Genomic DNA, 27,989 nt, shown 5'->3' on the forward strand with positions numbered 1-27,989 from the left:
ATCTCAATGGATTACGCATTTACGAGTAGGTACGTTTTAATGGATTAAGCGATAATCTAACATCGCAGTTAATTAGTAAATGTTCAACCGCATTCTGTAATTAGTACTAGTAGTTAGTTTAGTAACTTGTTATAACGTTTTTAAAACGAATGCTGCTGAAATCTTCATAAAGTTCAATCAGCAGCAGCAAAAATACAGTCAAATTCATAAACGTTATACATTTCTTCATCTTAACCCATTGCTATAGGGTGAAAAAATGCTCTCCAAACCCGCCAAATTTTATAATCTAACGAAAAAAAACGGCAACAAAATTAAAAAAAAAACCGGCTCACCTGCCCAGTGGCACCATTATGCCCAACATAGCTTTTTGCATATAAATTTGTATGCAGATGGTTTAAGTTTCTCTGCAGCCGACTCTACTTGGGTAAAAGGAGGATAGAGATACTCCCTCGGGTGTTAAGTTCCACGCTAACCACAGATGCGGTAAAATTATCACGTCTGCAGTTAACTGACAAAAGGAATAACCTAGTAAGTCACTAAAAAGATTAATCGTACGTTTGTCTAGACGTCCAGACGCTGTTAGTTTTTTGCACGGCTTGACTTACCTGTAAAAAATAATCCGAAACGGTATATATCATATTTTATGCATAAATAAATTGGTAAATCCAATTTACTGCTGTACAATTCAACAGTGAACGCGTAGATGGTATTTATATTCATATGATGTAAGTCGAATTTAGATTAGACGCTTATGTTATGTGTGACATTTAGTTGTTTTACCTGACGTTTTATGATTCTACTATTTGAAGTCAATATCTAAAAATATACTAGAGCTATTTTATGACCTGACTTATTGCCTTATTAATTCTACTGGGCGTTAAAAACTTGAGCGGGTTTCATGATTTACATGAAGTTAAGTTATATTTTATCTCTCTAATGCACAGACACGTTGATGTCTTTTAGCTACACATTACACACATATAGTTTGTCAAAGGACTGTCTCATTTCAAAGATTGACAGAGAGAATCATATTATATCTTTGTCTTATTACTGGCACCCAAAAGAAAAGCATGAGTATAGTTTTTTATTCTTATTTACTGACAAATTTGGTTTGACCAATAACGCAAACTCTCTATGATGCGTTCAAAAATCTATACTCGTATTTAATGCTATTATAAAACTCGCGAAATTTTAAAAATAACCGAGAGTCGATTAGACAAGTATCACGTCCCTATTTCTGTTATTGTTAGACGTGAGTCGTGAGTCATCAGTTGATGTGTAGGCAGGCTGCCATCTGCATCCATCTCCGTTTCGTAGTTACACTTACAGGTAGAGCTGTAAAGATTAAACGCTTGTTTCATTTTTCATTCATTAAAGTTACTAATGTTAATTATTTACAAAAATATACTTTACAGTTCTTTTAATTATGAATTACGTAATATCATAAAAACACTCGATATTTATGTATAAATATCTAAAACCAATTAAACATACATGCATTCAACGCGTATTTTTCACTGCTAACTTCCTGGTGGATAATCACCAGATTGTTATAATATCTAGTTATGAATAGTCAACACCCGGCAATCCATCGTGATTATTTGTGAAGTCCAGCTATCACTTTACTAAAAGTAACTACCCAACGTCATGCTCTACGAGCACTCTTTGGATATTGGCAAAATCATGGTAAATTTGATGGATGCCATATATTTCTTAAAAGAAATGAAGAGGAATAAGATCAAATTTATAACCAGTGATTACAATCTGAACAAGCTCCTAGGTGCACTTAGCGGATTGGTTCTCGGTTACGTATGTTATGTTTCCTTTACCTCAAGCACGAATATTAAATTGCGTCGGTTCAGAGCGCTACGTCTGTCCATTAAGCCAGGCTCGCCGTAAACATAAAGAAGCTAGAGCTGAGCGTTTGCTTCCGTAAATTATACAAGAAACTGTGTCTTTTTAGAATGAAAACATTTATTAATCAGTTTCAATCTGAGTATTTTATGAAGCGAAACGCATTGCCACCGTTGCAACTGTAACGGTGTTAGTAGATGCGTTTTATTTGAACGTCTGAATAATGAAACAAGTAATTATTAAAACTATTATCTGAAACAGTTTCTCAAAAAAAACTGAAGGTACAGTCAGCATCAATAGTGGTAAACAAAACGACGCGCCAAAAGTATCTGCCACACTGGAGTACTTTTCCAAATAGGGATATATTATATTATATCTCTACAGTTTGCTTTCAAAAGTATCTGTAACAGTCTAATTGTTCTCCATATATAGAGACGTCTCTATTTTTATTAAGCTCTTAGAGAATGGTAGACACTTTTGACGCGCAGCCTGATCCGATACTTTTGATGCTGTACCTTTACGTTTCGTGTTACGGAAAACTCGTAACAACCCAGCTCTCAAAGATGCCCCATATTAGGTATGAAAACACAATTTCTCTACGCCAGTGCGCCGCTCGTACCTTGACTCGGTTCTACTTTTATGAGGTCGGTGTAATATGAAGATTTTTATGTTGCAGTTGTAGCCAGTCCTTGAATTTACTATCGGAATAATTATTCGCCACTCGCAAGAGGTATTTAACAACCAATCTACGGTTTTGCATAATTATGTGCGTTTGACTAACAACCACCAATCAACATCAACAAAGCCCATCACATCAAATCACTGTATCTATATTGCAAAAATTTTATTGTGTCTATGTCTAATTGGAAACCCGCTAAACACTTATTTACTACACTAGTAAATTTGAATATGGCGGTTTTTCGTATGCGTGGGTTCCAATTTAACTCCATAAAAAAATACACTTTATTACGGACGGATGTGACGTTTCTTCAAACAAAAACGTTACTTTTGACACTGACACATCTAATACATATCGTTTCTAGATCTATTAATTGACGTATATCCAATTATCCATAACAATAAATGTTTTTGTTTTAGGTTCCCAGCCCAATCAAAATTATTCACCGACATTGTTATCGTGCGTGGTACGTCTTAAAACGTCGTCATTAGCAAAATCCCTCTTGCCATAACACACAAGAGGGGAAAGCCATTAAAAAAAAATTGACGTAGGTATCTTAAAGTTTGAATCGGGCAGCTAATCACCGGCCGGCACCGGCATGCCAGTCACGGGGCGAGAGTGCCCGACATGAGTTAACTGGCTACGTGTGGCATACTAATGGCACGCAATGAGCCGTGAAATTCAATTCACGAAAATCTGTCAGCTACCTAATATAACGGGACCCCGAGATTCATACTGACAACGAGTAATGTGAGATCACTCTTCCACTGGCCTGTGGAAACGTTGCGAATAATGCCAGACTTCCTACCGGGTTCGTAGTAAATTCCCAATAATATGACAGGAATTTTACGATGTTCTGGAAATGATGGAGCTTGTCGGGTTTGTTTAGAGGTTTACTACGACACAATAAATACTTTGCTTATGTGTGCTTTAAATTAACATACTTTTGACATTTATATACATACCTACTAGACTGTTACTCCGTTACCTGTTTCTCAGTAGGTAACCAATTAGGTACTATAACCGAATTGGGTACTATGGTTAGGACCTGACCTGACTACAAAGTTTGACATTTACTTGTAACGACTTAGTTTTATTACTTGTAGACAAGACAACACCAATAAAACCATCGTTATTCGTTAATCGTTTAATATAATTTTGATATTTTGTATGAAATCAGATCAGTTCTTTGTTTATCTACCTATACTATAAAACATGTCACCAACCGCATATCATATACATATTATGAACAAATGATGCAACATAGTCAGATGAGTCATCAAAACGCTACAATAAAATTTATTCATTATCGTTTTGTTTTTATATCACGCGATAAATCTTCTGCTCTAGCTAGTTATTGTTTTAGTACTTTTAGTTTAGACTCTAGATTTTTCAAGCCATCCCGGTTATTGTTGTGCTTATCATTTTAAATATTTAAACTTTGAATCCGGAACAATCCTTTCTTATCAGTGTATGCAAATATTTTTATCGAATTTAAGAAGTGCGATATAAAAGAATTAACTGATAATCTGATATCAACCTTATTATTATCTCTAATTCTAATCTTATGCAATGCAAGAACGGTACTTACAAATGTAATGTAAAAATGGTTACATTACATTACAGACGTTTGTTTTCATATTAATTTAAGAATTTTCCTGAAATGCCTTTTAAATTTTATTCTTTAATTGCAGATTTAATTAACATAATTTCGTCCTACATTCATAGTTTGCTTCTTCAGATACTGAAGTTAAATCTAATATATTCAACGTAAACTTTTTGCTACTCGGTATTGCTATAATGAAGGTTGATCTGAATGAAATTTGAATCATTCATGATAATTATAATAAATAACATTACAAAAGCATTCGTTAGACTCTCATTACTCCCATTTTTCGCGAAGCGCGTTTGGTAAGGGATAAAAATGCATTACGTAATTAATTTGAGAATTAAAGTGGCTTAGCTTTTAAATAATCGCTTTGGAGGCAGATTTTTGTGCCGATTCTCTTTATAGCCTTATCGTTAATTCGCGTCCTCAGTAATCGCCGGCCATCTATTTGCCCATTCTATGGCCACTCGGTGTTTCTGTGGGCTGTCCTTTGTGCGCAGTGTGTGATGCTGCGATCTCGGCTATTCGGGTCACGGATTATATGCGACTAACTGCTTAATTATGGTGCTACTAACTTTATTTTTGTCATCGTTTTTCCTTAACCTAATGCCGTTTTTAGTGTTCCGTACCCAAAGGGTAAAAACGGGAGCCTATTACTAAGACTCCACTGTCCGTCTGTCTGTCACCAGGCTGTATCTCAGGGACTGTGATAGCTACAGTTGAAATTTTCACAGGTGATGTATTTCTGTTGCCGCTATAACAAACAAATACTAAAAAGTAGCGAGTCCGACTCGCACTTGTCCGGTTATTACTTTCTGTATGTTAAGCAAGCTTCAAGTGCTTACTCCATACATGATTACTCTTATTTATTAAATAATAAATTGTAAGTACGTCAGATAGGGTAAAACTCTTTATTTAAGCTCGCCGGATTTGTTTTAAGCTCGCTTAAAACTTATTATAAATGGATTTTCTATTTATGGAGCACTCGAAGGTTTCTTATTTTTCTATGGTTAGATTGGTTAGTCGTAAAGTTTGTTTTATAAAGTACGTAGATACTTACCTAAATCTTTATTTTATTAGTTATTACTGAATGGAAACAGGTATCACTGATTCACACCGTTGATGCGATTCATAACCGGTTATCTTACAGTGATACATCGCAATACATCAAAACATACATGTTATCAGTTCGTATTAACAGACAGAATTAATATACGTAAGTCCAAAGTACAAAAGGAGTTAATACGCACGTGTAAATAATATTTTGTGTATATTTGAAATCTAATAGCGACTCCTACGTGCTCAGTTGCGAGATGAGATATTGATTCGCTCCCAGTAAATAACGGATTTTATTTGTGTACCTACTGTAACGCTTTCATCCAAGTAGTGACGAGAAAAGTGCCTAGGATATGGATATTATGGACCACCTATTTCTGAACTGTCTCTTTGGGTGCTTTATGATTTTCTATTTTAAGATGATAATAATTAAAATGTGATTGTAAGAATCTATAGAATGTTAATTAACTTTTCAGAGACAAAATTGCTTTACTAATAAAAGTTATATTATAGGGTAATTCGTCAATTGCTGGCCACTGTTTAATACCTAGCCACCCTATACTAAAAATCAATTCTATGAACAGAATTCATTTTAGTATATAAGGTGGCTAGTTATTGAAGAGTCGCCAGTTATTGAAACCTTATACTAGAATGAATTCAGCTTTTAGGTGAATAGAATTCATTTTTAGTTTAGGGTGGCCAGTAATTGACGATTTACCTTACCTAGTTCATTTATATACAATAATTTTATATAAACAAAGTAGTTATACGCTATCGTGATCATGGCATACACACGGGTCGCCTACACAACTACACATCCGTTAATGTGTAATCGTGAGTTAGGACATCGTTAGCAATATTGCGGTCGTAGGGTTTTGCTAATGTTGAATAGAACCTGTCAATAGGCTCCACGCTCCACTAGATACTCGAAAGTTTCTGTCGCATCCCTACTCGCTCGGGCGCTTTTGTTTACTCACAACGGTAGTTTTTTTCTTACGTGACTGGCCTAAAGGAAATGGAAAACATTCCTATTTCAAATTCAATTACACATAAGTTTTTATTGATCCGTGGATTTTAGTCGCCATTTTCTGATACCTGAAATACACAATAAAGTTAAAAGGATTTACTAGAATATACAGCGTTAGTTTTAAGTAGGTATACAGCTAGTCATATCAAATATTGGCACTTTCATATCAAAACACGTATATTATTTCACTGTCATCAGCACAACTAAGGCGGACGTACTTACCTATTTACTTTTAATTAACTTTCATTAAACACGATGAACAATATATGGCTTAATCAAATATCATTAACATCCCGGGAGATCGACATCGATCCACCCCATAAATATTGTTAACAGCTAAAGCGACTCTTTGACGTCATAGGAACTCTGTAATTAAGACTGGCGGGACAGTGATTTAGACGTCGAGCTAAAGAGAAAGGGTCCGTTGCACCAAATCGTCTGTCACCGTTAAAGCGCAATATTTTATTGTATGGGAAGTTTCATAGATCTCTGTTGCGTGATGTTGATGATGTTGGTGCTACTGGCCCTTAGAATGGGTGGCACTATCATTTAGTTTAGAGCCTCAAGCAAACAAACAAAACTAAGTATTTGGTCAAGATTTAATGAAGGAATCAACAAAAAAGTCAGAATGATGGACTACTAGTACACTTTGGCACGAAGATCGTCTTACCTATAGAAAAGTTTATTTTTTTCTGGATGACATATGTTTATATGTAAAGCTTTGATTGGAAATAATAGGCAAGACACTAAATTACAATTACAGTACACAAACGCGACCTCAAAAGTAATTGGTGTACCTAATGCAAAATGGCGTCTTCAATTGACGTCGTAACAAATTATATTCCCTCTTTCGTGCCTTTTCCTTTATCCGGAAGTAATGTTAAATTAACCGAGTACTGTATTTTAATTAAAATGACGCCTATAAATTACGCGACTTGACATTTAACGTTTATTTGAGCATTATTTAGTACCCAATACCCATTCTCTTATTATGATTGATTAATTTAGTAGTATGTAATAGATAACTATATTAGGCTGGCAGAAGTACCTACATAATATAGAAGGGATGAGATTGAATTGATATTCAGCTATGTATTTATCATCAGTCCTAATATTGTTCAACGATACCTTTATAAAAACGTATTCAAAACCTGTTTATTTACTTTACCTTTTTTGTTGTACGTCAATCAATATAGAGAAGGGTTGTACTCAAACTATACCGAATACCAAATTAACTATATTGAGAAAGTTAATGCATATAGCAAGTCAGATGAATTGTGAGTTAATTAGGTATGTACGTACTACATAAGGCATGTGCCGAAAAAAACTGTAAATTTCAGACGGTTGTCATTTTATTTCTAAGCATGATGACGACGGCTTTCTTATCGCATTTAAAAGTCCTATTATTAGATTATATATTTTAGTGCAAATAATTCTGGTTTTACGCCATGAGACGTTACACCGCTGAATAGAAGGATAGGATAGCTAAAGTAACCGAAAATTTGCGTTATTAATTTCTAGGCCAAGTCAAAAAGCATACAATTTCCTTCGTACAAAAAGTCACATTTTTTAATAGACGACGAGCAAAGTAAGACCACCATACGTCCTGCAGTGCCGTTCTCTCGACTATTAATGGGTTCAAATCAAGAGTGTATTAAAAGAGAAGGATAAAACAGCCAAAAAACTTTGACTTATCCAGTATGTGTTGGGATGGTGCAGGCAAATATGAAAAACGGGTCCGTGATTAGCTGTCACTGAAGGCGCTAGAAAAAAGCTGCCTATCATTCCTACAGAAGATAGAATAATAATAAAAACTGATAATTATTTAAATTAAAAGTAGCTTTATATTCTAGTAATCCTAAAATCTAAAAATCCTTATCAATTGCATCATTTTTTCCTTTTGAATATTACAGTTTTTTTCGTTACACACTTTAGTCCCTAATCACATTTTTATGGTTGATTAACGAAAATACACCGTAGCTAAGCCGAGCCAAGCATAAAAGTTATTTTCGGTTTTATTGAGAAAATCGTTCGATAGATATACATAAAATAATCTCCGCAAATGGAACACCCACGCGCCGAGCAAGAGTAGGTAAATAATCTGGTGAAATTGATACGAAACGAAACACGTAACGTTTGATTACCGCTGACGATATTCGCAGACCTCTCATTCCAATAAGCTCTTGGGATTCAGCGCGTTACGAGCGGGAATTATTTATCATTCAGATCTAAGCTAATAATACGCAAATACGTAGACTGGATTCTCCTTCGATTATAACCCCTGTTTTAAAAATAGTAGGTATTTCATTTTCCGAGCTTGGTGAATTTACAATCTTATAGAATTTCGCCTGTGATGATGAAACCAGCTACAATCCTAGTTAGATAAAAATTCGCATATGAATCCAATTTAGACCAATAACTCAAATCAGATGTGTGGCAACAATGCATACAAATAGCAAGCCAGACTGCAGCGCAACCATATTGATTTTTAATTACTCACCACAACCTGGCATTGATTTGTAATAAAAGTTCATAATTACAATAATTCGAGGCCATCCGTCTGATGGTCTGCCGAGACGAGCTTATGAAACATCAACTGTCGAAAATGTTGATCACATTCGTTTACCATTTTCGACGATTGGTTACGGCAATTTTTAACTTTTTTCAATTGTACAGCCATCACTTGGTAATTACGATTTATTTATTGAATCGAATTAAATTGTATTTACGATTGTCGATTACCCATGCATGTAAAATGACGTGTATTTTGTCATCATGTCATCAAGCTGTGCATACACGCAATACCGAGAAAATTACATGGGCAAGACAAGTTGCGCTTGTCCCATGCCACTATACGCTTCAATGGTCCATGAGTTTTGTAAATCGGATGAACGTTGTAAGTGATTACAAAACTCGGTGATGTTTGTGACAGGTCACTTATATGCGTAATCGCAGGTTGATGATATGACTCATGACTGTGCCCGTACGAGCAACTTAATTCAACTGATAATTACAACAGTGCATATACTAAGTATTTCGGCCGTGCATGTTTAAATGGTACAATTGTGAATGAAAGTCAGTGAAACTTAGTGAAAAACTGATATTTGTTCTAAATTGCACGTATTTCATGCCAGCAAACTGAAATAATTAATGTTACCAGACCAACAAAACAACATAAGGTTCTATTTAAATCAAAGTTATCGATACAAATTGACATCTTCTCTGCGGCAATTAGTCTTCTTCTTCCTCGCGTTATCCCGGCATTTTGCTACGGCTCATGCGAGCTTGGGGTCCGCTCGACAACTAATAAATAGAACATAAGTTTGATGTCAATTGAACCGACGTGACCCTTGGTGCTTTTGGGATTAAACGCCTAATTTGAAAGTGGAACGGCAATCTTTTTTTCCATTCATTCGATAGGTATATAGTTATTTGTACAACAAGAGATCAAAGTTTGATATTTCTTCGAGTACTTATTTTGAGTCCCGTGCAAGCGAAAGATTCTATAATAGATTCACGAGCATAGCGAGTGTATCTAATTTAGAATCTTGAGCGTAGTAAGGGATTCAAAAGCGCACGAGATGTAAATAACTTTGATCTCGTGTAGTACACAAAATTTTTCACCCTAAGCAGTGAGAACATACCTAGAGGGACAGAGATAATAGAACCCAAGTATATCGAACTTGTATTAGACCCCGCATGTTGAAATGACTATAAAGTCACTTGAATGTCATTTTGTCTCACTCGGTGAGCAAAATCGCATTTTGCTCACTGCGTGAGACACAATCAGTGAGCAAAATGCGATTTTGCTCACTGATTGAGACTAAATGACTCAGTGAGCAAAATCGCATTTTGCTCACTGTTTTTAAGAAGCAAAGTACCCTTGTTCGAGCTGCTGAGGTGAAAAAGTAATTTCACATGCACACTAGTCCCACGTGGGTCTTTCAAGCTAAATGTGACCTTTTGATGTCAAAAATCGAACAAACCGCGTGCTTGATTAAACTGCAAAGGTCAACGAGCATGTCAGCGGTTGGAAAGGAACTAGCAAAACGTCCGAAGTAGGTACACCAAATGAAAACATACGTTTTTCGGTGAACATTCGCCACGACGACGTTAATTCAGGCGGAGTACAAAGGTGGAGTTGGGTAAAATAAAATGATGAGTACCAGGTTTCATTATTTACTCACTACGTGCATTTTAAACCTGGCCGGTAGGTAGGTATACTTTAAATACATACATACATCATGTGCCTACTTAGCATAGTAGGTATAAAGTCCGTGATGACGTTCGTTTTCAAAGTCTTAAACGAATATCAGCAAGCCTTATCAAATGTGAGTACTTAATCCACCAAATCTAAATTACCAACTCGCCGGATGCGATTTTATTTTTAAAATTAGACTTTGTTTTAATTTTTTTAAATAAACTATAATATATCTCCCTATTGTGATGTCAGTATCGACATAACATTGATAAAGTTTGTAGCAGAACCGCTGTATACCCGTTCTACCGCTATCGGCTCACGGTTCACACGGCAAGCCAATTATAATTACCTATACCTAGTGACCTAATAATTTTAAATGAATATCAAACCAAAATATTATTTACAGTTCGTTCTGCATATTCCATTCGCCTGCCACGCGAATGGGCTTTGGGTGTATTCACGCTTGTTACGTGAGAATTTCATTTCCGTGCCTCTTTCATTTTTAATCAACGCTTGTTATTGGACGTTAAGTGCCAATATCGGCAATATCACTGGCTCTTACTTGGATCTGTGAAACAACCGTTTGATTAGCACCTAATGAGACAGCTATGCATAGCGTAAAGGATCTACAGATTTTAGTACACATATATGAAACCACTCGGAGCTGTACCTACAGGAAGAACAGTATGTATAAGTAAAAAACCGGCCAAGTGCGAGTCGGACTCGCACACGAAGGGTTCCGTACCATTATCTATAAAAACGGTCACCCATCCAAGTACTGACCTCGCCCGACGTTGCTTAACTTTGGTCAAAAATCACATTTGTTGTAAGGGAGCCCCACTTAAATCTTTATTTTATTCTGTTTTTAGTATTTGTTGTTATAGCGGCAACAGAAATACATCATCTGTGAAAATTTCAACTGTCTAGCTATCACGGTTCGTGAGATACAGCCAGGTGACAAACGGACGGACGGACGGACGGACGGACAGCGGAGTCTTAGTAATAGGGTCCCGTTTTACCCTTGGGTGCGGAACCCTAAAAAGACTGATGTACTTGGTAAAAATATCTTGAATATAAATTAAGTACCTATCTTTCAATATATTTTACCTTAACTAGCTAATTAACTGTATTTAAATTTGGCTGCTATTTAACTGATCACCAGAATTAGTAAAATTTAATACCAAAAAAATCTATTTTACCACCCTAAAATAATGAATGATCACCAAAATTATAACACCATTTTAATGTGAAATGATTACCAATTTTATTACACTTTACTATCCTTTTAAAGGAAATGACACCAAACTAATCATTATTAACCCAAAAATACTAAATGATTACCAAATTTCAAACCCCATTTTAATGTAAAATGATAACCAAATTTTTACATCTTGCTATCCTATTAAAGAAAATGACACCAAAATAATCATTGTAAACCCAAAAATAGTAAATGACCACCAAAATTAGAACTCCATTTTAATGTAAAATTATAACCAAATTTTTAAATCTTGATCTCATATTAAAGCAAATGACTCCAAAATAATCATTGTAAACCCTAAAAATAGTAAATGACCACCAAAATTGTAACCACATTTTAATTAAAAATGTGCAAATATTTAATATAATTATCGTTATCCTATTAAATTAATTAATCCACTTCGTCACCTTTTTCTAGTAGCATTTTATTTCTGTTACAGTCGCAGTTCTAACCTAACCTAACCCACTTTTCTAGTAGCATTTCGTTTCTGTAAGGGTCGCAGTTCAAACCTAACCTAACCCACTTTTCTAGTAGCATTTCTTTTCTGCAAGGGTCGCAATTCAAACCTAACCTAACTCACTTTTCTAGTAGCATTTTTTTTCTGTAAGGGTCGCAGTTCAAACCTAACCTAACCCACTTTTCTAGTAGCATTTCTTTTCTGTAAGGGTCGCAGTTCAAACCTAACCTAACCCACTTTTCTAGTAGCATTTCTTTTCTGCAAGGGTCGCAGTTCAAACCTAACCTAACCCACTTTTCTAGTAGCATTTCTTTTCTGTAAGGGTCGCATTTCAAACCTAACCTATCCCACTTTTCTAGTAGCATTTCTTTTCTGTAAGGGTCGCAGTTCAAACCTAACCTAACCCACTTTTCTAGTAGCATTTCTTTTCTGTAAGGGTCGCAGTTCAAACCTAACCTAACCCATTTTTCTAGTAGCATTTGGTTTCTGTAAGGGTCGCAGTTCAAACCTAACCTAACCCACTTTTCTGATAGCAGTTTGGTTCTGTATGGGGCGCAGTTCCAACCTAACCTAATCCACTTTTCTAGTAGCATGTCGTTTCTAGAAGAATGATTATTTTGGAGTAATTTGCTTTAATAGGATAGCAAACCTAACCCACTTTTCTAGTAGCATTTAGTTTCTGTATGGGTCTCAGTTCAAACCTAACCTAACCCACTTTTCTAGTAGCATTTCGTATCTGTATGGGTAGCAGTTGAAACTTAACCTAGCCCACTTTTTTAGTAGCATTTCGGTTCTGTGCGGATCGCAGTTCTAACCTAACCTAACCCACTTTTATAGTAGCATTTCGTTTCTGTAAAGGTCGCAGTTCAAACCTAACCTGACCTACTTTTCTAGTACCATTTCGTTTCTGTAAGGGTCGCAGTGCTAACCTAACCCACTTAACTGATAGCAGTTTGACTTACTTTTCTAGTACCATAACGAAATGCTACTAGAAAAGTAGATTAGGTAAGGTAGGTATGCGGTGCGGGGTACGGGGGGTTGAGCGGGAGGGGCTAGTAATTTTGGCATCAGTTTACTTTATTTGGTAATATGTATACATTTTTTGGTAATCATAGCGGTTTATTTAGGTGAAAATATCACATTAATTTGGTCTTCAAGATTTGGTGATCATTAATGATTTTTGGTGATCATTCAATATATTTGGTATTTGAATACAATTTGAAGTGCAGCCGTAATTAAAATGGTGGTACTTTTGTATTTTTAGGTCTTATTTTTTTGGTGTTCAGTAATTTTTTTTGGTAAGCATGATTTTTTTATTTAGGGTACCAAAGTATTTTTTGGTGGTCATTATATTTGTAGCCTTTAAATTTGGTAGATTAACTTTTTTTTTGTTATAATATAAAAATTGTTTTACTACTTAATTATTTTTTTAATTTTGTTTTTATTTTCATACGTTAAATAAGTTGTTAATATGTAAACTTTTTGGGGAATAAAGTTAATTTTTATTTTATTGTAGGTATTCTGGTCCAGGCATCGCGTTGATGTCATTATTAGGTATGATTACAAATTCGTACGTAAGACAATAATTACAGGAATCTTATACACGGACACTTAAACCATGGTTAATTATTTATGTTCAAGCAAAATAAATAAATTGAATTGAATTAATTATCGTGGCGACATCTGATTGATATTGGATGAATATTGCGTTGTTTATTGTTAGTATCGCTAATTCCGTTCTCCATTCTGCCTGGAGCTAAATTATGCAAAGCAATCCGATTACCCGCCAACCTGGCAAACGATATTATGAATTTTATAACACCTTTGCCATCCAGCTCGCTTTGTCAGAAATACGCGGCAAAATTGTGCCAACAGTAGGAACGAAATACATATTAGATTGAATTGGTGAGTTGGTTGGTTTACGTTGGTGGTCGTCTAGGAAGAGCGGGGTCTCCTGTCACAGGAATATTATTCTTACTAGGAGACTGCATTAACTGTATTGTCAAAACGAAATATTTACCTTAATAAATAATTTGTGTTTTCATTTTTTTTACTTCATGCCTAATACTAACTTATAACTCCATACTCTATTTATACAGAGAAAACAAACATAATTAAACGCATTCCTGCACTTTATTCAGAAGCTTCAGGCACGTGTGCACAAAGGTTTTCATTTAAGCTTTGAGGGTTCCGTAGACAAAATAAACATACTTAGAATAAACGCCACTACTACACTACACTATCTATTACTGTAATATTTTGACATCGCGTAGCATATCAAATAAAATTAAAATCGCACCTTTAAAAAGTATAACTATAATACCCTGTTCCAAAAATGCGTCAGGTAGGTAAGTAGTTTTACTAATGTTCAAATACTTTTGGTCTTAACCTTTATATAGGTATGGGATATATCTTAATCCCGGTACATTTTAATTTTAATGTAATTTCGTTTTGCAACGACTTTTGCGACTTTTTAAAACTTCATGAGCAAGTCATGCGTACCGTTTTAATTTAGGTACGAATCGTTAATTAATTTAATACATTTTAATGTGAACTTAACCTTAAAACGTGGTAAAATGTACTGCAATCGTTCAGGGAAATTACCGTTTGTACTAAATTGTTTGTAAAATACGTTTTGTTTGTATTTAATATTAATCAAATCATTTAATATGAAGTTTATAATTTTGACCGACTTTAACAATAGGCAGGTGGGTACACTGGCTGCACATGTAAATTATATTAAAAGTTTAAATATTGATTAATCAAATTAACACTTAGATATAATTAAGATGTTTAAGGTGGTCCCGTGGATTAATGAAAACAACAAGTTATTGTTGTACTTGATGACAGCATGCTACGACTGGAACGTCAATCTTTAGTCCCATACGTTACCGTACTTGTATTAAACAGCACATACTTGTGTATTGTTATGTTATAGTTTTTACTAGCGACCCGCCCCGGCTTCGCACGGGTTAACAAATTATACACCTAAATCTTCCTCAAGAATGACTCTATTGATAGGTGAAAACCGCATGAAAATCCGTTCAGTAGTTTTTGAGTTATCGCGAACAAACATACAAACACACAAACAGAGACGCAGCGGGGGACTTTGCTTTATAAGGTGTTGTGATATAGTAAGGAATAGCTATAGGTACTATCTGCTATCTGTCTATATAAAATTATAGCAATATTGCGAAACGTGAAAATTGACTCGCAGCTAACGCCGAACAAAGTTCGCAAATAACAACAGAAAGTATAACAGTCCGCGGTAAACCCCAAGATCTCTCCCTAGACAAGTAATCCCTAAATAGAGCAATAAAGCACACTTTATCCGGTTATTGATGCGCCGGGGCACGGAGTTGTTATTCCAAACCTAGCGAACGAACCAGCTAAAGTAGGACCTCTGATTAAGCACGACTTTAATGATATCAAAGTCTCATTTTGACTGGTCTGTCTCAAGTGAACCTAAAGAGGATTAAGGTATGCCCGGGTAAGACCGGACTATATTTCGGTGAGTTGGAAGGACGTCACAAAAAATATATTACTTATACTTATATCTAACAAACTTTTACCTCTGAATGTTTATTGCAAATGATAAAAATGAAAACAAACTTTTATTTAATTAATACTTAATTCACTTAATGCCCCGAAATTCAGAACCGTATTTTTACAAATGCGTCAAAGTATTCACTACCTATAATAACAATCGATATAGGAATGTGCTTGGTTCTTACCTTTAATAATCTTTATTTACTTAGCCGCATTAATTCTTCAGAATTAAGCTAATCCGATCACTGGAAATCACAGTTTTACTGTTAAACTTAAACCGGTCGCGAACGGTCGCCTTTGCAGTTAAGAAGCCATAGGAATAGAGGGCCGTCGTAACTTCCATTCAGACAAAGCCTCTCCAGGGGCAGAAGCAACTCTGACAACAAAAGTATTAAGTGAAATGTTGGTCCTAGCGAGGCTTTCAAGGATAGGTTTTTTTGGAAAATTGTCCCATTTGCTGCGAAGTAGTTTACGAGTCCGTTGTTATTCTTCACAAAGTTCGACAAAGACATCATTTATTGGGTATTATCATTGGGTACTATAGGGTATTTGACTACTACTACTACTAGTCAAATCAGTTTCGTTTTTCGAACTGTCAAATCGATTTTTCTACTATGGAATTTATATGAAACACTAGCATGTGACTTCACAATCAAATTACCTACTCTTTATAGTTTTATACGGGTTTTAAAATGGAAATTGTGTCAAAAAATAACTGCTGTCTACGTTTCTCTATTAATCTTCTGATGCTTTATTTCATGCATGGTGTAAAATAATTTATTTTAAATACAGTCAAATACCCTAATAGGATATAAATGACTATGACGCTATCACCGTAACTACGTCAAAATAATAATATGAACGTATAAAATAGTACATTATTGTCGAGGCTCGGAAGTAGCTACTTGCAGGTTGAGGATTCGTTTTAAACGGACGACCTTGGGAGTCCGTTTAATTGAATCCGAAGCCAGCAAGTAGCCTTCCAGCCGAGTCATATATAGTGCTTTTCTCAAAAATGGTGCAAGAAATATAAATATCATAGAAATATTTTACAAAAGCAACTTTCTTACGTATATATTTTCACAGAAAAAAGTAGAAACAATTGAAAAAATTAGCTTTGCCGCCTTTTTATTTTTTTAATAAGAAAATAGAAGTGTATTTTTCTGCCGAAAATACGCCAACCTATTTGAGACAGCTAAATAGTCGCGGTACTAATCATCTGTTTGGCTGTTTAATGGGCCTGTGCCTTCATTTGATATGTAATGGCCATTTCAACATTTAAAAAGTTTGGAACTCGACAAATAATGGAATTTGTATGCAACATTGCAGTCCCAAAATCGAGACTGCAATGTTTTTAACTTTTTAATTTTTGACTGACCATAAACTACGCGCTTCGCAACCTATTTTTTAAACGGCAAAGTCGACTTTGCCGTCCATTTTTAACATTGCAGTCTCGATTTTGGGACTGCAATGTTGCATACAAATTCCATTATTTGTCGAGTTCCAAACTTTTTAAAAGTTGAAATGACCATATCAAATGAAGGCACAGGCCCATTAAACAGCCAAACAGATGATTAGTACCGCGACTATTTAGCTGTCTCAAATAGGTTGACGTATTTTCGGCAGCAAAATACACTTCTATTTTTTTATTAAAAAAATAAAAAGGCGGCAAAGCTAAATTTTTCAATTGTTTCTACTTTTTTCTGTGAAAATATATACGTAAGAACGTTGCTTTTGTAAAATATTTCTATGATATTTATATTTCTTGCACCATTTTTGAGAAAAGTACTATATATGACTCGGCTGGAAGGCTACTTGCTGGTTTCGGATTCAATTAAACGGACTCCCAAGGTCGTCCGTTTAAAACGAATCCTCAGCCTGCAAGTAGCTACTTCCGAGCCTCGACAATAATGTACTATTCCAGAGATTCATAAACACCTACATAAAAATAGCCATTATACTACGGTACCCTAAAGACTTGGAACCAGCCCCGGAAGGCAAAATCCATTAATCATGTTGGTGTGAAAGGACCACCTGTTCCCGCGTTTGTTTCCTCGGAACAGCAATCCATCTATATTCTGATTAGGTGCGCGAACACGAGCTAGTAAACTTCAACTTCATTTTCACACTCCAGCACAAAAAACAGTCTGAACATTACCCTCATCATGAGTTTTACGTGGCCTTAAATGCTAGCGACTGCGTCAACTCAAACGCAGTGCAATGGCGGATCCAGGGGGCATGACCTGGATCCTGGGCTGGGCCTAGAATTTGACCATTTGACCCCCCCCACCATGGGAGAAAAAAATAACTGACTACGTGACCCCCCTGACTACAAAGCTGGATCCGCCCTTACCGCAGTGCATCTCGCTATTCTCGCTTGAATCAATGTGAGTACGAGCTCCAGTGCATTGCGAGTTAGTTTACGCTAGCGAATGTCAGTGTCAAACTCGTGGTAAGGATCTGTAACCTTACCACGAGTTTGATACGGACATTCGCTAGGTTAGACCTATGTCTCACACTAAGTGACACTCCGTGCGTTCAAGACACTGGAAGTACATCAGGAATGAGATGCGTTTGCAATTAATCTAGATTAAAGCAATTTACAGAACATTTCTACACAAGGGGATAGTTGTCGAGTGGGCGTTCACGTTCCTGTGACTAAGAATTATTCCAATAGTAACAGAAAACGCGATCGGTGCTCATCCAATTTCACGTCGGGGTGTAGGTGGGACCTACTTAAACGAACATATATTATTTTTCGATCATAAGCATACTCTGCGTGCATACATCAATGTTGTATGCAGAAGAATAGAGTAGTACGTACCTACCTAATTTATGTTATTATATCCCAGATATAGTTTTGCTCGCCATCTCCTACAGATTAGGGAATCGAAATATTATTTTGGTAGATAATACCTACCTACCTAGGATATAAAAAACCGGACAAGTGCGAGTCGGACTCGCCCACCAAGGGTTCCGTACTTTTTAGTATTTGTTGTTATAGCGGCAACAGAAATACATCATCTGTGAAAATTTCAACTGCCTAGCTATCACGGTTCATGAGATACAGCCTGGTGACAGACGGACGGACGGACGGACAGCGGAGTCTTAGTAATAGGGTTCCGTTTTTACCCTTTCGGTACGGAACCCTAAAAAGAGGTCCAGCTGTACCAACCACGCTCGACAATTTGATCAACGCCACTCAGCAGTAATCACACTAATCACTTAGTCTTCCCACACAATAAAGTTTTGCGAACGCTTTACGCTTTGCTCAATCACAGACGGTTTGGTGGAACCGACCTTAAATCTAGCTTAAGTTTATGCACTGTGCTATGCCAACCAAATAGAACAGACGCCAGAACCACACCCGATATAGCTTCACGATTCGTTTCGCTTGTGACCTACCGTAACGCAGATTGCAAATAGAACTCAATGATTACATAGTTGCAGTCAAACGTACCGCTCCATTCACACCAAAACCGCTTTCAATTCCGTAAGGTTGGCAACTCGCACGTATGTACATATTTGTCTAAATATGCAAGCCGTGATATTTCACTTTCTTGAGTAAAAAAGTTTTGATGCAGATCTATATTTGGCCATGCAGATACCACCAAATGAAATTGCTTGCTTAAAATTTCCTAACCGTCGACTATAAGTACCTGAATCAAAATAAACTGGATTACCATTTACGCGTGGTAAAACTGAATGTAGCAGCAACTTTATGGCCGAGTCACCTTAAGCCTAATAAAAACGGGGTTAACCTCGGAATGAGAGATACGAGTAACCAGCTGGAAATTCGTGTACAGTCACCTGCAATAATATGTTACTCTTCGAAGGCCGCAAAAATATGTGACACGCTCTTATGGCTCTACAAATAAGATCGTGTCAGATATTCATGCGGCCTTCGTTGTGTAACATATTATTGCAGGTGACTGTACACCTTCATTATGGCGTTTTATAAGTTGACTCTTATAAGTCACAGAAAATATCTTATGCGCGTCGGAAGTTATTCCAGGTCAAAGGTCACAGAAATCATTTTTTCGCTAATATCAAGGTTTCTATAGCTCAAATGATGTTTACATCTAGGTAAGAAATGTAGAGCACAAAATTTACGACAAGTTATGTTCCGAACATTTTTTCATGCACTCAAGCGTTTTCAAGATGGAGAGAGAGCGCAGAACGCGCGGTGTTCAGTTCAGCCATACGTACTGGATGCAAGGTCAGGTGATAATCTCTGTAAAAAATACCTTATAGGAAACTTTTAGAACGCCGTAATAAAGGTGTATTTATACGAATTTTCAGCTTAATATCTTTCATTCCGAGATGAAACCCTTAATTTGACTGGGTTATTTAGAGCTTTATGCTTATACAAAGCTGTGTTGCTGGGGAGTTTTACGGTAACGCCTTCGTTTTGTAACAAACAGCGTAGCGCGCACGCGCAGGCAAGTCAATGTTAATGTGTAGTTGCCGGTGTAAATTTCATCAGAGTTCTAACACCAAAGCAAACGGAACGAACAAGTTTCTGACCAGTTATAGTTTCCCCACGGCCATCGAATGTCAGCCAAGGTCAACATTACCTAATGACAAACAAAATTTATCACACCAATCGCAATCGATGTGTTATTTTTGTTATAATAAGATCAGTGCCCTGTTTATCAAAAGCTTGTAACTTGTAATGCAAGTGGAAGTCCCTTTCTAACAAAAGCTGTCAAAAAGGGACTTCCATTTGTATTACAAGTTACAAGCTTGTGATAAAAAGGGCACAGGTGAAGCATGTATTTCACGTGGCTATTAGGATACCGGAAATCCGGAACAAGAACGTAAACAACGTAATTTACCGTACGAATATTAAATTTTCCTTTAATACGCACGTTTCAAGGTCGAACACGGATTTAGTGTTAATTAACTCACCTAATTAATATTTTAAAGCACCATAACTTTACCTAATTTTTCGGTTCAAAGATCTTTATTTCTCAAAAGAATTTTTACAATTCACTTGTATGAGAAACTTATATAACTTAAAACTAAATATTTACAATATTTACAAAGTGAGCGCTAAAACAAAACATTATTACATTTTAATTTTTGATGAAAATAATGAAAATACGGGATTATATTCAAAGAAAATACAAAAAAGTACTTATTTTTAGTTTATCTACATATATCTGCACGACCATGTAAGAAAAGTTTGAGGTAAGTACCTATCTAACGGCAGCTCAAAAATTGCAGATCGTTGTGAAACCAAATACACCGTTACATGTAAATACTTACATATAAATAAACATCGGGACGAATCGATACGTTACTGGCGTTGTTTCTTTTGGGCATAGTGCCTTCACCTCGAGTGCATAGTTAAATGCAGCAAAGTCGGCCGACGACCCGGCCGTGACGTCAATCGGGATGCTGCATCTCTGCTCAGATCGTAATCTTCATGTCTAGCTGTACCGGATTTACTGTTACTGCCTTCGAGAGCTGAGTACTTGGACTAAAATAACCACAATACGGTACTTTCCGATGGAAGCGATTAAAAAACAAATACTCTAGGTGCGGAATGATCGAGCCAATCTGCTCAAATCTTGACGTGCAACAGTTAATCTCAGATATAGGAATGACCTTCAGAAGAAATGTCAAACTTTTGAGTTTGTAACAAACATGAGACTTTTGAGACTGTAATAAATCGAAAATTAAGCTCTGGTGGCATAGCGGTAAGAGCGTGCGACTTGCAATCCGGAGGTCGCGGGTTCAAACCCCGGCTCGTACCAATGAGTTTTTCGGAACTTATGTACGAAATATCATTTGAATTTACCAGTCGCTTTTCGGTGAAGGAAAACATCGTGAGGAAACCGGACTAATCCCAATAAGACCTAGTTTCCCCTTTGGGTTGGAAGGTCAGATGGCAGTCGCTTTCGTAAAAACTAGTGCCTACGTCAAATCATGGGATTAGTTGTCAAGCGGACCCCAGGCTCTCATGAGCCGTGGCGAAATGCCGGGATAACGCGAGGAAGAAGAAGAATAAATCGAAAATTAAGTAAAGAAGTAAACGCTGAAAATGGAGGTAATTGAAACAATTGACAAGGATATAATACAATAGACACCGTACGAAATAAAAAAACACGAAAAACTGTCAAAACGTTAGGTACTTTTACTTGCTGTTCTTAAATGCAAAAGTACATAGCTAAATCTTCATATACACCGTAGTCAGGCGTGGCGTGGCTCACTCCGCGATTTCGTCGCTTTGCTACAGGTAGCTAGCTAGTAACATCCGTTCCACACCAATTTTGGTGGCTATTAGCCATAAGCCGCGCGTGGCGCTGTCGCCACCTAGCGGCCATACCTGTCCTGATTGTAACAGACGCGTTTTGTTAGAGAGTGAGTCTTCTGTACCTAGTACTATTATTTATTCTGTGCCGTAGTCAACCGTCATGACTTCTTAAATACTAACGATAGTTGTAGTAGATCTTAGTGGTAGATTCAGCCTTATCACGATCCCTACCTGGAATTTATAAATAAGGATTAGGCACGTATCTAGGATGCACAACTCTCGATGTTTCAATATTTACTATAATAGGTATTTCGAAACAAAATCAAAATAAACAACGGGTATGTTATTGACTTTTGATAATATCGATTAGAAGTAGCAGATAAAGGCAAGAGTAAACCCGTATTCTGAATCGATAAGCTGAGGACATTATCTCTAGTACGACGATATTCATTGAGGCATATTACCTACGTTCTTGCGAGTTCATTGTGTCGTTAACCTGACCATAAAAAAATACATTTACGTATCACGTTTTCCTCCTCCGAACTCCTTGAAACGAAACTGAGTAAATAGGTGAAGGAAAACATTGTTTAAAAATACGTTCCCTACTGACCGACCAATTTCAGGGGAGATCGGGTAAACATAGTCCACAATGCCGAATGCGTTTCGTTCCCGAAATACCCGATCCGGGTTCGACGCCCGAGGAAATGGACCAGCGATACGGAACTGAGACGACACGGTGCTCACCCGCAGACACTTGTACCTAGTTACGTAAACTATCGTTGTAGGTTACGGTGAGGTGTGATGCATCAACGCATCAAATTTAAAATCGATTTGTTCTCGACGCTGTCAGATTTTACATAATATTAATGCAAATAGGTGACATACTTAATTCTCTCATACAAAAGCTTAAATTTCACGTGACTATTTCCATAAATTAGGTATTTAAGTTTCGATAGGCGTTTTCTATCAACGATTGTCATCTTGGCCAGGCTCCCTGAGGGCCTACCGCGAAAATAGAAATTATCAAATTATAGGGATCTTTCTCTTTTACTCCAATGAAGGCGTAATAAAATAAGAGTGACAGAGAAAAATGCCCGGAATTTGCGAATTTCGATTTTCGCGGTTAGAGACCTGAACGGAGCTGACGCAGCGGATAGCAAGCTGATCACTGACTAACAGTCCGCCGGACGATATCGGCCGGTCAGTTGTTCGGAACTGTAAAATTTTTGTTCTAACTGACAGGCCGATATCGTCCGGCGGCGTGTTAGCCACTCACATGCTTGATATTTTTCAGTGACCTCTATTATTATAATAAAATAAGGGTGACAGCTGGTAGCTACAGTTACCAAAAGCAAGTGAGTGGTTATTCAGTGGTCGGCTTAACTTTTCTTCTTCTTGCAGAAATATATTTCTGCAACCGTATTACATCTTCTAGTATTTATTACCTAATCTGTTTATCACATCCGAAACTTAAACGATTGTTCGATTACAAATACAAGGGTTTGATTCCTGTTTAGTAGTGGATCCCTTAATTACTTCCAACTAAACTAACACGGTTCGTACTTGCAAATAGGTTGTTTGCGGTGGAAACACTATTCCACTAGTGCGGATCGGCGGCCGCAAATACTTTCGTTTCGCAAATGGTGCGCTCCACTAACTAACCGGTCTATTGGGCTGCCGTACAATCCCGCTACAAGGTAGTATAAATTAAGTACTTACAGATTTGCAAGTTGTGGATAGTTTCCAAAAACTTGGAAAAGTTATTTTTGCTAATGGAAAATTTGTATTTCCATACAAAAATATGAGAAGTGTCCGATTCTTTTTAATTTTTATAAATTTTACAAAAGTTTCCACGGCACATCAGTAGTATAAAGCATCAGTCATGGGTATAATTAGTACTAATCATTATTAGCTAAAATGTATTTTTTATGAAACTAAAACAAGCGAAAAATAATATTGAAGACTCAACTCAAAAATAATTCTACTCAACCTATTCATTTAGCCGAAAGTTTAATTTTCTTAACCTTGCTGGAAACTTTAGTCTTAAATATGTAGGGAGGATAAAGAAGACTCTTATATTATAAAAAAAATATACGAGTTTTTACGAGTTTAAAAACCTTTTAAAAGTTTTACCCCCTTATTCATAAACGTCTACTAAAGTTGACAAGCCGATAATAATTGTTTATCCCTTTCCGACGTATTGGTATGATGGAAAGGGACAAATGATTATTATCGGCTTGTCAACTTTAGTAAGCATTTATGAATAGGGGGGTTAGTCTTTAGACGATTTAACAAATACCACGATAATTATAATGAACCATTAGGATTTTTTGGGTTATAAAAAGTGGCGAAAGACAGGGGAGGCCTTTGCCTAGTAGTGGGACACGATATTGGCTATTTAAAAAAAAAAAAAAAAACAAGCGTGAGTTTAACACAAATCAAAATTCCGAAATTTTTGGACGTTGTTAAACTTAAGTAATCGAGTTCTACGAAACCAGACTCAAAGCAATATGATACCCCTTTGTCTTACTAATTTGCCCGTTTGCAGTTAGATACTTGACTCTGTTGCTGCTGCTGTGAGATTATTAAACTGCCACATTATACGAAGCAATTAGGCGGATAGGTGTCAGGCGGTCCCCAAATTAATACAATCATCGACTCTCAACTCTAGTGGCATCTTAATAACAGCCATTTTGACTTGTTGCAGAATGCCGGCGCTCCGGCTACTGGGGCGCAAATGGCTAGCCGCCTCGGACGATCTCGTGTTTCCGAGCATCTTCGAGCTACTGTGCCGTTTTGTATGGTAAGTAGACAATAATATTATATTATATATTATATCGCGCTGACTAAGCGCTTAAGTTTCACCCTCTGGTTTCACCGATCGGTTTTCACTCGAACATTTTTATTCTCATTCGGTATTAACCTTTTAACCGCCAGAAATTTTTGATCGAGCGTGCTCGTGGCGCCACCGACAGTAAAATGTACCACGCAGAGTAAGGTTGGCAGAGTTACGGGAGTTATAAATGTTCTGTAAAAACCAAATCAGATCTTTGTCTTATTTATCAGACTGTGGCGAAATGAGCTGGATATATAATGTCTTATATATCAGACTCTGGCGGTTAAAGGGTTAAGGGATGGATGGATATTACTGTTTCTAGCGTTTAAGAGGGGGCTAACGCACCATTGTAGTTTTTATATTGATTTTCTACAAGTTTCAATCAAGGGCAAATCCCATGAAAAATTCCGACGAAAAATAGACTATATTTGCAAGGGCAGACTACAATCAAAACCTTGGCTGAACTAGCTTAGAAAAAAATCACGAAAACAGGTCAAATGTTCATCTGTTTCCAGTTGCACTTATATACTTACCCCGTATAATTTCAGTATTTTTGTCAAATCGATTTTGTAAGAAAGAAATATCCGCTACAATTAGGTAGGTACCTACCTACGTACGTAATGATACGAAGTGATGAGTTCGATACACGACCCGAATATCCCGATCTCATTAATCACACCGTCAGTATAATCTCTTTCCGCGTATTTTAGCGCTACCTATGTAAAATGTTTACATGGCGTTGGTTGGTTTGGTAAAATTAATGACGCTTCCCTTGCGAAATTCCGATTCATCAGGAAAAGTAGAACAAAAACACACGCTCGAATTAAATCAGAGCGCCGTAATGTTATGGCGGTAAATAACATTACGCGATTTAAGGCCAAACCACACTAATTGTGTGCCCGTGCCGTGCCACACCTGCGTAGTAAAATTTTGTTTTAAGTATCCTTTGGTTTTTAATGTTTAGCTATACCTATAGGGATTAGGTACCTTCTGTGAGTTCTGAGCAAATTACTCGATTGTAGCGGTATACATTATTTATTCTGTGTTACAAAACGATGAGTAATAATGCAGATATATAATGTGCATTTTTAGGTAAATATTCTTTTTACTGTGAATCTAAATCATACCGAGCTATACGTACTTGTCACTGACATAACATACATGCTTTTATTATTTATTATCCGTAATCCGTAGATATATAATAACACTAGAATAATAGATTAAACATCAGTTACATAACGACTTTGTCGCCACTCAGTGGCGGATTTGCAGTCTTGCCGCCCTAGGCCCGGGCCTACTGGGCCTTACTGCGTAAATCGGGCCTACTTTTTACCCCCCCCCCCCCCTAAAACCATCCAAAAATCATGCTTCAAATGACCCCGTTTCCTCCTACGTCATGCTACCCTTGCCCTAACTGGTTTGTCCTAATGGGCACTTGCCCTAACGATCCATTGTCATAACTATGATTTTCCATAATGTAATGGTTAGCCTAAGACTCATTTGTCCTAAGCATTTGTACCATAACTATCAAGATCCCTAATGTTTTTTACCATATTCTTCGAAATCCCTAACAATGTTTGGCATAAAATAACATGCTCTAACTGTTTTGACCTAATGGCTATTGCCCTAATGATCAATTAGGTTAGGTTAGTACTGCGACCCTCGCGAAAACGAACTGCTGCCAGAAAAGTGGGTTAGGTTAGGTTAGAACTGCGACCCTCGCAAAAACGAACCGCTACCAGAAAAGTGGGTTAGGTTAGGTTATATATAATTTTTAGGCCTAACAATAATTAGACAAAAAAAGAATTATGCTACATAACATTAGGATAAATAGGTACTCAATATGGAAAGTGCCATTAGGGAAAAACATATTAGGACAAAAAAAATCGGCTATTCGATAATAGGGAAACCAAAATTAGGGTATACGAGTGTTAGGACAACCGATCATTATGACAAACAATATTATATATAGGGAATGCAAAGATAGGAGAAAAGATTTTAGGGATTCAGATATAGATCCTCGCCACTGCCATACACGCACGATATAAATTACCTTCTTAAATATAGATTAAATACATACTTAGTGATCCAAAAGACTCGAGCCCTGTGAGCCTTTTTTTAGGGCTCGCCTCATCTCTTGACGCCTAAAAGGCTAAAAGCCTTTTTTATTTCATTAGTAAAATAGGCTTTTAGCCTTTTAGGCGTCAAGAGATGAGGCGAGCCCTAAAAAACCGGGCAAGTGCGAGTCAGACTCGCGCACGAAGGGTTCCGTACCATAATGAAAAAAAAAACGGAAAAAAAATGCAAAAAAAAAACGGTCACCCATCCAAGTACTGACCACGCCCGACGTTGCTTAACTTTGGTCAAAAATCACGTTTGTTGTATGGGAGCCCCATTTAAATCTTTATTTTATTCTGTTTTTGGTATTTGTTGTTATAGCGGCAACAGAAATACATCATCTGTGAAAATTTCAACTGTCTAGCTATCACAGTTCGTAAGATACAGCCTGGTGACAGACAGACGGACGGACGGACGGACAGCGAAGTCTTAGTAATAGGGTCCCGTTTTACCTTTTGGGTACGGAATCCTAAAAAAGAGCTAACTAACAGGGCTCGAGTCTTTTGGATCACTATACATACTTGAATTATGAAGGGTGTCCATGTCAACATTGACTGACCGATGCTGTCCTAGCGAACTGTGGCCAAAACTTCCTTCAGCAGAAACGACTTACCATTTCCACTACCATCACCGCGATCCGTTTTTCAAATCAAGTTCAAACTAAATCTACCGACTAACACAATTTGATTTTCGTCGGAACGAAATCAAACGGCGAACTAACTTTATATTCAAATAGGGTAAATTGGAAGATCATTTAGACATTCAGTGCAAATTTAATCAAGAGCGAAAGCTTTGGAAGCTTCGTTCTTTGTCGGGGAAGTTAATAAGGTAATTAGTTCTAAAACACGTAAACTGACATGAATTAGGCGCGCAGGTTAACTGTTAAACCTAGTTATGGCTGCTCGGTTCCGCGACCACAGAATAAATAATAGTACTACCGTACAGAAATGACACTTCCTACAAATCCGAAGTTTGACAGCGATTCAGGGACGAATCGTGCTATACCTTTCTAATGTGTGGCACTATCCTTTTCGGCTATTTAGGGTTGTCAAACATCAAACATCAAACATCAACATTTATTCA

General features: G+C 36.8%; 1 protein-coding gene across 5 annotated transcripts in view; it reads left to right on the forward strand.

Moving 5' to 3' along the window:
* The window catches only part of LOC134793133 (diacylglycerol lipase-beta), a 118,508-nt gene that overhangs the window by 23,259 nt on the left and 67,260 nt on the right, over positions 1-27,989 (forward strand). For all 5 annotated transcript variants that reach the window (XM_063764696.1, XM_063764698.1, XM_063764699.1 and 2 more), the window contains exon 2: positions 24,660-24,755. In XM_063764696.1, coding sequence (XP_063620766.1) covers positions 24,661-24,755 — 95 coding nt within the window. In that variant the 5' untranslated portion in view covers position 24,660. The remainder of the gene's footprint in view (positions 1-24,659; positions 24,756-27,989) is intronic.

Source organism: Cydia splendana, chromosome 8, assembly GCF_910591565.1.
Source record: "Cydia splendana chromosome 8, ilCydSple1.2, whole genome shotgun sequence".
NCBI classification, from domain to species: Eukaryota; Metazoa; Arthropoda; class Insecta; order Lepidoptera; family Tortricidae; genus Cydia; species Cydia splendana.